An 11,710-nucleotide genomic window follows, 5' to 3' on the forward strand; every position below is an offset into this window, starting at 1 on the left:
AAAGCATTCCTGTTTTTCTCTCTATTGCATTGCTTAATATTGATGCTTTAAAATTCTTTATACTTTTTTTAATTATAAAAGTTATATAGTTTGCAAAAACAGGGATGGTCAAAACCCAATTTCCTGCATACTTGCGCCAGTCTCAAAGAAATGAAGTGGTGGCTGATCCAGGAACGCATTCCGTCCAGGCTGCTCGTGGCATGTGCTTTCTGAAATGCAATTTGCGTATTCACTGTTTACTTGCACTGTGAAGTGCTCTTCTAAGACCTAACCTTTAGTCAGCGAGTGACTGTCATCATGGGAGAAAAAATAGCAGCTAAGCCAGAAATGACTATTCTGTGAATATTATGAGCTAAGAGTCAAAGGTCTAAATTAATTGGTTTCAATATTATTTTAAAAAGGAAAGATATTCTAACATTGTAAAAGAAATAAAATAATCCACCAGTGGCTCTTTCCATTGAAGTGATGAAGCCTAAGGAATTCCAATAGCAAAATGGAGCCCGTTAGAAGATCAGCTGTGTAACAAGCCAGCCTTGAAGGATGAGGAGCCCTTGCTGGCTCACCCTGAAACCCGTCAGTTCTGTGACCCTTGGCTGCATATGGATTTCTGTGGTGCACAGCACAGTTTTAAACAGCTGCCTGAAGTCATGTGTCACTAACCTGGTAAGTTCACCAACCTAATATTTGTCTTTGCAGGAACTGCAAATGGCTTTCTTTTTATAACAGCTTTTCTCATGAGAAGTGGTAGCCAGGAAAGGTAGTGTTTGGAAGGTAGGAGAATGTATAATTTCAGAATGTGCACTTACATCTTTGTTATCTGATCATGGATTTTTTTGGGGGGCGGGGGGAGCTCATGATTGAGTAGAAGAGGCTTTAAATGAAATCAGGTTTTGCAAACTTTAAAACATTCCATTTAAAGAGATGTATTTAAAAATTGGTCTTAAAATAAAAAATGGGGTTTTGGCACAGGGTAGACTTTCCAGATGTTTGCATTGTGGATGGATTGCTGAAGAGGAAGCAGGCACAAGGGACAGGTACAACAACATTTTGTGTTAAAAGATAATTATATGTGTCTCTTTATTTATACATACATATTTGAAATTTTTGATAAATAAGTTTCGACACAAACATTTTTTTCTTATTTCTAATTGTTGTCCCTTCTCTACATATTGTATGATATGTTATCAGCAGTTACTTAGTTGTGCTTAAAACAGTCATTAAATCAGCTTAAAGATCAAGTGCTCTAGCTGGGGTGAAATACTCACTTCCTCTCTGAAGATAAATAGCATGCTAGCTTGCATATGACATTTTTTGATCACATTTTAAAGTAACTAAGTATCAAACATTAAACTAGCTCCTATGCTAACATATTAGAGGCAGAATTCTCTGGTAAATTAAAAAACTTGCATTATACATTTGTGTTTTAAGTACTGCAATAAAACATTACTTGAGCAAACTATAGAGAATAATTTTTAAAACAGTTTATATAAATCTTTGCCAAAGATTTCACCACCTTTGATGCAGAATTGTTTGCTTTAGCTTTTGAAAAATATTTTATTTATTATTTTTATTTTATGTGTATGTGTGTGTTGCCTGCATGTAGGTAAGTGCATCCATGTGGTGCAGTGCCCACAGAGGACAGAAGAGGCTGGCAGATCCCCTGGAACTGGAGTTATGGACTGTTGTTAACTGCCATGTGGGTGCTGGGATTCGAACCCGGGTCTTCTGCAAGAACTGCCAGTGTTCTTAACTGCTGAGCCATCTCTCCAGCCCCTGCTTTAGCTTTTTTATAATTACAATCCAAATTTAAGAATAGAAACATGGAAGCCAAGCATTGTGAGGGAGGCTGAGGCAAGAGGTTACAGCCCAGGTTACAGGAGAGTCTGTATCAAACCACCCCATAACCCTTTCCCAAAAAGAAAGAATGGGACTACTATTTTCTGCCCCAAAAAGATTTATTTTTTTCTAAAAATAATTTGTATATGTTGAAAAATATATAATACTGTTATATGATAAAGAGAGAGGAATGAGGGGGAAACCTCTGTAATTCCAGTGATTGTATTAATCCCTGACTGTATTTTCTTTTAGCATTTTTTCTCAAATATATCTTTGTATATACTTGTTTTGGTGAGACAGAATCTCACTCTATTTGAGGCTGGCCTCAGACTCTTGGCAATCCTCCTGTCTCAGTCTGCTAAGTGCTAGAATTGGGGAGTAAGCCACTGGGACCGGCTAAACATTTTTTTAAATAAAATTTTTACAGGGTTTGAATTTCAGAGTATATTAGAATTTTCCCCTATATCCTGACGTTTTTGGAAACAAGATCTTTAATGTATTTAGTGTGTTACATCATAAGAGTATATCACTGCAATTTGTTAATTTCCCTACAATGAAACTGCTTTTGATTGTCTTCAAAATGCAGTCTTCATTTTGTTTCTAGGCTGGTTATTGTTCTTTCCTTGTGTGGGCTTCTTGATCTTGGGGTATGGCAGAAGGCCAGACAGTTTGTTCTTTTGTTGAGTTGCCTTCCGTTCCCCACCCACCAGAGGAAGGCACAGCTGATGAGCTGTCCATTGTAAAAGACACAGCCTGCCAGTTTGACTAGCAAATGTAATCAAAGTGCCGGGCCTCCCACACAGTTTGGTGTGGGGGGACCGTAGGTGAATGGACAACTGAATGCAGCCATGGGTGAGAAGTTGAGATGTGCTCCATTATAATTTTTGTGCTGGCCATTTAAAAGTGGACATTTCCTGGGAAGGTTATCTTTGACTTCAGAATTTCCATGGGTGGTTCTTGATGTTAAGGCATTTTAAAATTTAAAGATAAGAAATAGAATCTTGAACAAAAGAATGTCAGAATTAGTCTAGACATGGTGATTCAGGCTTATAATTCCAGCAGTTAGGAGGATGATACCAAAGGATCACTATATTGTAGCCAACCTGGGCTACAATAGTCAGCTCCAGGACAGCCTGGGCTATAGAATGAGACTGAGTCTAAAAACCAACCAACCAAACAACCATCCAACCAACCAAACAACGAACCAGCCATCCAAACAACCAGCCAACCAACCAACCAAACAACCAACCAGGCAACCAATCAACCAAACAACCAAACAATAGCTAAAACAAAAACCAACCAACCAACCAAACAGAACAAAACTTACAGAATGTTAGAATTGCTCAAAAAATAAGCACAAGCTAGAATTCTGTGCTTGAGTATGGGTGTGGCACATTGGCTAAAGGATCTGTGTATATGAGGTGAGTATATTAACTGACAATATATTTGAATTCTAGATGCCATGTGTTGCAGAAAACACAAAAATGATGAAATTCTCTAGGATACTAGTATTATGAGATGATTTGTTAAATAGAAAAAGCAAAGATTCATGATAAAATAAATTGTGGAAATGCATTTTTGCTGTAGGATCACAGGGTAAAACCGCAAATTAAAGATTTTAGTCACAGTTTTCTCAGTTTGGGCCTCAGAACTCCTTATTTTCAGTAACAATTTAATATCTGAGGATTTATTGTCCAGAAGCACTCACTTAGAAGTGTCAATTCTTTTCAATAGGTTTCCAGAGGGGCATCTGTATCTCCAACTTTGTAGTAGATGCAATTGGAAATAAAGTAGTGTCAATTATGTGACCAGTGCCCTACTGAAAGGTGCAACATGTTGATGTGTGTCATTGTCTTGATCACTAGACAATAAAGCTACTCAAGTATTATGTATTATAGTTTTTACTGTATCAGAGAATAATAACACAGTTTAAAATTTGCTTTGAAAGCTTCAAAGGGATCAACCAAAAATCAGCCAAAAGAATATTAGAAAACAGGCCACAGAAGACTGCAATATTAAGAAAAATCATGTACAAATATCAGTACTGTTTTTTTTTTTTTGTTTGTTTGTTTTTTTGAGACAATGCCTTATTATGTAGCCCTGCCAGGCCTGGAACTTGCTATGTAGACCAGGTTGGCCTTGAACTTTAGTATCTCTCTTCTATGTCAATAGACAACATTAAAACAAGATAATGATAGAGCAAAATCTCAATCCAAATATTCTGTGCAATAGCAAGAAATTTGCATAGTTTGTTTTTGTATAGGAATAGACTTGCCAGTAAAATGAAATATAAACCAGAAATAAAACCAGATACATAGGGAGTAAGGAATCTGATAAAGATGGCAATTCATTCTTTGTTGTTTTTGAGATAGGGTCTTCTAATGTAGGCTTGATTGATGTGGAACTCATTATGTAGTCCAGGTTGACCTCAAACGTGCAGCAATCAACAATTTTTCTACTTCCTCCTCCTAAGTGATGAGATTCAACCTCTCTCTCTCTCTCTCTCTCTTTTTTTTTTTGATTTAGTCTCATGTAGACTAGGCTGGCTTTGAACTTGCTATGTAGCTGGTGATAACCTTGAACTCCTAATCCTCTGGATGCTACTTCATAAATGCTGGGATTACAGGTGTGTCCCAATCTGCCCCACTAAGGCACCATACACTTCAAATTAAAAAAAAAAACAAAAACCTACATTACTACCAGATTCAAATAAGATCTAGGAGCTACTAAACAAAGGGTATGATTGAAATACAAGCAGACAAATAAAATTAATGAATAAAAAATATATTTTAAATTTATCTTTGTTTTATGTGTACGAGTATCATGCCTGCATGTATGTAAGTACAGTGCCCTCGGAGAACTGGAGAGGGCATCGGATCCCTTGGAACTGGAGTTAACAATAATTGTTAGCCACCATGTGGGTGCTGGGATTCGAACCCAGGTCTTCTTCAAGAGTAGCCAGTGCTCTTAACCACTGAGCCAATTCTCCAGTCTCATAAAACTTTTTTTTAAAAAGAAATTTATTTGCCTATAACCCCAGTACTCAGGAGACAGAGGCAGAGAGATCTCTGTGGATTCGAAGCTAGTCTGATCTTGATTGAGCTCCAGAGCAGTCAGGGCTACATGGTGAGACACTGTCTTAGAAAACAAAACAAAACAAAACAAAACAAAACAAAACAAAAAAACAAAAGGAACAAGAACTGTATTGGAGATTATCGCATAACTAACCAAAGGTGCGTATGCACATACTGTAGTAGATTTCTAAGGGTCTGCACTGAACTGTAATTTTTCCAGTTTTTGATTTTTATACATTTTTTAGAATTTATATTTATGTCTTTATCTTTGGCAATGCTGAGGATTGAACCTAGAGCCTTGCACATGCTGTTATTGTTGTACCACCAAGTTAAACCTCAGCTCTATTTTTTAAACTGATACACAAAAACATAAAAAATTGTACTATAATAGTACATTATTTAATTGAATCTTATCTGAATGTTATGAGTTGAACATTAAAACCTTTTTTTGTTTGTTTTCTGTGTTTTGGATATTTATTTATTTATTTATTATTTTTTTGGTCTTTGAGACAGGGTCTCCCTGTAGCCCCAAGCTGTCCTGGAACTCATTATGTAAACCAGGCTGACCTTGAACTCACAGAGATCCACCTGCCTCTGCCTCCCAATGTTGGGATTAAAGGCCGGCGCCGCCACGCCTGGCTGGATTTATTTTTATTTTAAAAAATATTTTATTATTTTGTTTTACGTGCATGAGTGAATTACCTACATGTATGTAACTGTACCTGTGTTGTGCAATGCCTGTGGAGGTCAGAAATGGGCATTCAATGCCCTGGAACGGGAGTTACAGATCATTGTTAGCTGCCATGTGGGCACGGGGAACGACACGCTGGTCCTCCGAGGGAACAGCCAGTACTCTTAACCACTGAGCCATCTCTCCAGCCCCTATGTTTTGGGTTTTTGAGTCAAGGTTTCACTCTGTAGTCCAGGCTGGCCTGGAACTTGAGGCAATCCTTCTGTTTTAGCCTCCTAAATGTTGGGATTATAGGTGTGAACCAGGATAGGTGTGAACCAGGATACCCAGTTTATGAATTAAATATTATCCTTCTTATGTGTCAGATGAGAATACCAAATTTGAAATTTCTCAAGAGCAAGTGTAATATGTGGTGTTAAAGTGGTGACACTCATGCTCTCTCTGTTCCTTTTATGAGATTCTTTCTGGCGGAGGTGAACAGAATAGGAAAGCTTGTGCCAAGAAGTAGGTGTTGGGTTAAGAGGGTCTGAGATGTGGGACCGGGTTTGCCTCTTGGAGGCAGATCACTAGAACAACTGCACTAAGGGAAGCTGCAGGGAGCGCGAAGGTCCAAAGGAGGGAATGTGTGTTGGTTTTGGGTACGGAGGCCTTCTGTGTTCCCAAAGAGCACAACCTCGTTGCCTCTTTAAAATCCGAAAGCTGCCATTTACTAAACCTCTTTGAACCTCAGCTATACAAAAGGGTTAATAACAGCACCTACCCTGTAGGGTAGTTGAGACTGCTTAATGAGATTTAGCATAATGCTCCTGTAACAGTGCCCGGCTCATGGGCGTGATCCCTTAAATATGGGCTGTAATGATAATGGGGTGAGGGTGGAGAATGAGTGGAAATCAGGGCAAGTGCTGACAAGTCACTTCAGTAGGAAACCACAGACCTGGCTTTCCTGAGACTGCCTTGCCCAAGACCTCTTAGTGGGCACTCCACTCAGCCAGAAAGATTTTTATCGCTAAAGGGCCAGCACAAGGATTTGTGATTGGTCCAGTATAGCTTGTGACCATCAAGAATCTTCTGTCTCAGTGTTTAAAATGGAGTACAAACACTACTCAGCATTTCTTTTTTGGCCTTTATGAGCTAAAATAATTTTGAAGGGATGGGAAAAAAATATGAACCAATTAACTTGTTTTTATAGGGTTGGGATTCAGTCATCCCAACAGAAATCAGAACTTCATTTTGAATATGTTCATGGAATCAAAATGCTATTAAACATTAGAAGCTGGGTGTGGTAGCTCAAGCCTGTAATCCCAGCATTTCAGTGGAGGCTGGAGATCAGATCAAGCATAGCCTTGACTAGTGAGTTCAAGGCCAGCTTGAGATTTCATCTTTAAAAAAATCAAAATAGGGATGGAGAGATGGCTTGGTGATTAAGAGGCACTTGCCACTAAGAATGACGGCATGAGTTCGGTTCCCAGGACCCACATGGTGGCAGGAGAGAACTGACTCCCATGAGGTGTCCTCTGATGTCTAGGCTTGCTGTGGCACACTCCTCCCACCACTCCACAAAATCAATCAATCAGTGACAAAACAGGGGATGGACAGATGGCTCAGCAGTTAAGAACACTTACTGCTTTTCCAGAGGACCTGGGTTCAATTCCCAGCACCCACATCAGGTGGTTCCCAGTGGCCTGTAATTCCAGTTCCAGGGGTTCTGAGATCCTCTTCTGGACTCCACCAGCGCCAGGCATACATGTGGTACACATACATACATGCAGGCATTCACAGGTATTCATATAATATAAAAATAAGTAAATCTTTAGAAAACAAACCCAACAAACCAAAGTGACAAATCAACAAAAAAATGCCCGAAGAACCCCTAAAGGTTAAAGAATTCATCTGAGAGTTTTCTATAAATACAAAACAATATTACTTAGTTCTTATGCAAAAGCATATATAAGCAAACTTCTTTCCTTACAAATATAGATGGCAACAGAATGAAGTTTAGAGAAATACTCAGTCACACATCAAAGAAAGGATGACTTTTTGGGGGGTTCCTGTGTTTGATTTCTTCTCAAATTAACCCCACAAAGTCAAGTCATTGGATAATACCTCCAGGGGCTCCTGGAGTATTTTGAAGTGGGAGACGACTTTTAAATCATTCCTTTCGTGTATATTTATTGAACAGTGATTATTCACCAGGCACTGTTCTGAGTCCTGGGAATAAAGAGTGAAATGTCCTGAAAGAAGAGAGAGAGTCCAGTCATTTTAGTGCTAGGCTGCCTTGCTCCTTTGTGACAGCACAGCAGGTTTTGAGGTCACACTGAGTACTTAAACCACACTTTGACCTTGCTTGGAACTTTCTGTCATTGCCCGTGACATATTTTGTTTGTAGAAAGAGTAGGCAAGTTTGGACACTATGTCCCTTACTGTATTAATTCTCCAACTCAGTGGTTCATAGCAGCAAACTCTTAACGGGAGGTTCTGATTGGCTATGGTATCACATATCTATAATCTTAGCACTAAGGAGCTGAGGCAGGAGGATTGCAAGTTCCAGACCAGCCTATGGTACTTAGTGAGATTTTGTCTCACCAGACCAGATCAGACCAGACCAAACTAGACCAGACCAGACCAGGCCTGGCCAAACCAAACCAAACCAAACCAAACCAAACAACCAAACCAAACCAAACCAAACCAAACCATGGAGGTTCTCATTAGGATCAACCAGAAGTACCAGAAATATACATCTAGGTTGTCTCTGCCTATGATTTCATCAGTCAGTAGAGCATGAATGAAAGCGCATATCCATGTGACACTGTTCAGATATTTACCTGACCACCATGGATCCAGGTGGTGGGTGTTACAGTCCTTTGTCATCTTCCTATTGGTGAAGGACTCCATTCAAACAATGACCAGGGAGATGAATGAGTTATAGAAATTTTCTCCCTTTCTTGTTCCCCCATCCCTATATTTCTTTTATTTTCCTTTACTATAAAAAAGCTTCCAGGCATGGTAGCACATACCTTTAATTCCGGCACTAGAGAGGCAGAGGCAGGAGGATTCCTGTGAAATTGAGGCCAGTCTGGTCTATACAGCAAGTTCCAGTTCAGCTGGGACTACCGGGAGCCCCTGTCTCAAAAAAATGCAGAAACAAAACAAACACAAATAATAACAATAACAATGACAAAACCTTATAAACATGCATGAAGCCTTGGGTTTGGTTCTTAGCACTAGGAAAAACAAAACAAAACAAAACTCAAACAAGTTTTGAGCCAGGCATGGTGGCACATGTTTGTGATCCTAGCACTTCAGAGGTGGGGGCAGGAGGATCAAGAGTTCAAAGTCATCCTTTGCTATATAACAAGTTGGAGGTCAGTCTAGGCTACATGAGACACTTTCAAAAGCCAACAAAGTGTAACAAAACAAAAAACTTCTTTGTTACTTTTAATTGTTTGTGTGTGTGTGTGTGTGTGTGTGTGTGTGTGTGTGTGTGTGTGCAGCAGGTACACTTGGAGGCCAGAAGAGAGCATCAGATCCCTTGGAGCTAGAGTTACAGGTGGTAGTGACCTAGCCAATATTGGTGCTAGGAACTGAACTCAGGTCCTCTACAAAAGCAGTGCACACTCTTAATCACCACGCTATCTCTCCAGCCCCAATCAAAACCTTAGAATTTGCAGATATGTAAGAAAGGAAGAATTTATGTTTTATTATATATGACATTCCAAACTTGTATACTCTTACTGAGTAATTGGGAAAAAAGGAAAAATTTGACAATAGTTCACCTATAAGTCAGGTGGATTTAGTTGGGTGGATTTAGTTGTCTGATTCGCAGGATTGTTTAATTCTTCATGAAATCCCATCATCCATATAGCCATACTCTGGTGCCCACCCTGGCAGTTGCTGAAGAATTCTAGGTGTTACACCTATAATTTTTACCAGTATCTGTCTGACTTCCTGACAGATTAATGACTTTAAAACCCTTGGTTACTTACTCTACTGTTATGGGAAATAGTGAGAACAACACTATTCCAGGAAGCTTTTAAAAACCCAAGTGTAACAGGTGCACTGAGAGCTAGTGTTTACAGTTCCTTCTTCATTTCAGGGCAGGCAGCTTGACAGTGGCACGCCATACAATCTGAGTGAGGTGGTGAGTAATTACTTCTATTGCCAAGTTTGTGCTGATTAAAATAAAAGGAATACTGACCAAGTTTTATTGCAATAAGAGTAATTGCTAAATAAAATCTCATTTACTTGTCTTTATTGAAAAAAGTTCAGTTGAAAATAATGAGAAGTTTAAATTATAGAATTCATTAAAAATGAACTGTGTTGATGAGGAAAAAGTACAGGACTAATAAAACTCTTGGTTTTGTCTACAAAGCTGGGTGACTTGGGAGAAATTACTTCTTTATTGCATGTTGTCTGAGATGGTTGGCTATATAGTTTTCTTCCACAATTTTATAGTTTTATTAGTTTTCTGCACGTGGAGTCATTTATTCAATAAATTTTTAGTGACTCAACATGTAAGTTTGAACCAGGCACTGGGCTAGGCAGGAGAGGTTTACACCTGAATAAAAAGGGCCCGTGTTTAAAGGAACCAGAGACAGAATACAATGAAAACCCAAATAGTGGTGGTGTGGTAGGGTAACTAAGAGACTACACAGGAGGAAAGGCACCTCATTTACCTGCAAGGCCTTTAAACTAAAGAAGGAAGAGTTCTCTAGAACAAAGGTCCTTAAACTTCTTTTCTACTTTGGACCCTTTTTCCTCCTGAGGAGTTTTTGTGTGACCTCAGGTGTGTAGGAGAATAAGTATAAATAGGAGTAACAAAGTGGCTCAGTGGGTAAAGATGCCTGCCAAGAAGCTTGATGACCTGAGTTCAGGCCCCAAGATGCACGGACTGAAGCAGAGAACTAACTTCCACAAGTTGTCCTCTGATTGCTATAGACATGGCATAGTGGTGCTTCATCCCACCTCCTCCCCAATGATAAAATAAGGATAACCCAAACATTTACTGGTAACAAATCATCAAGAAATGTATTTAATAAATATGAAAACAAAGTTGTATATTGAGATTAACATGCTTGTTTATTTTTATATAAATAATTAAATCTTAAATACTTATTTAAATTTTTAAAAATAATTTATTGAGAATTTCATATATGCATATAAGGTGTTTTGGTCAAATCCATGCCCACTCCTTCCCCTCCAACTCCTCCCATATCTCCCCATCACTTTTTCTGATAACTTCATGTAGTCCTTCTTTGATTGATTTATTTTTTTTAATGGGGTTTTTGGCTACTCTAACATTCCCCGTTCTGAAGAGGTAACCCTAAAATCTTTTAAGGATTAGGTAAAAGCTCCCAAATATTTTCGACATTTTTGGCCTTTGGAACTGAATAGGTTGCTAAGAGGCCCAAGGACATTTTGAGTTTTAGCCAAGAAACTGGCTACTTTTCTTTGGGGCCTTTTAACCCTAATTGCCTAGTCAATTCCTACCTCCTATTCTTATCACACCATCCTCTGAAGGGGTTACCCAACTTTTGGATAGGTAATCGGGACGCAGACCACTCTGGCTTCGTCCATGCTGATCAGGGACACCAGGTGAGGCAATTGGAGTACCCCTTCAGTGGGTCTATTTAAAAGACTCCCAAATTGCATAACTCTTATCACAAGAAGGAAAAGAAAGTCTTTTTTTTTTCTAAATTTATTTATTTATTTATTTTTAATTAAAAGAAGCATTTCATTACAGCAGCATTAACCTACTCAATAACATTTTTCTGAGCTAGGGTACATCTCTTTCAAAATTGGCTGTACATTTCTAGGTTTACAGATGAATTATTACGCTTATATAATCTTTTACTCATTATAAACTCTATAAGACATAAAATTAAATGAGGTTCCAACGTTTAAAAAAGATCTCCACTTCGTTGTCAAAACACACAGTTTCATCCAGAAAAATTCATTCCAAGGCTCTTGACATTGAGACGTTTTCACATGCATTTCTAATCTCCATATACATGACTATCACTTGTCACAGTAGCCCACCCTCTGAGCTCCTCGGCATCCTAGCACGAATACAAACTCATCAGGTAGACAGCCTTCCTCTCCCTCTAGAGCC

General features: G+C 38.8%; 1 protein-coding gene across 1 annotated transcript in view; it reads left to right on the forward strand.

Moving 5' to 3' along the window:
• The first annotated feature begins 540 nt into the window (after positions 1-540).
• Positions 541-11,710, forward strand: part of Ros1 (ROS proto-oncogene 1, receptor tyrosine kinase) — a 170,801-nt gene continuing 159,631 nt past the window's right edge. The window contains exons 1-2 of the mRNA XM_008835788.2: positions 541-663; positions 9,695-9,739. Coding sequence (XP_008834010.1) covers positions 541-663; positions 9,695-9,739 — 168 coding nt within the window. The remainder of the gene's footprint in view (positions 664-9,694; positions 9,740-11,710) is intronic.

This window comes from Nannospalax galili, unplaced genomic scaffold (assembly GCF_000622305.1).
Source record: "Nannospalax galili isolate Female #2095 unplaced genomic scaffold, S.galili_v1.0 scaffold417, whole genome shotgun sequence".
Taxonomy (NCBI): Eukaryota; Metazoa; Chordata; class Mammalia; order Rodentia; family Spalacidae; genus Nannospalax; species Nannospalax galili.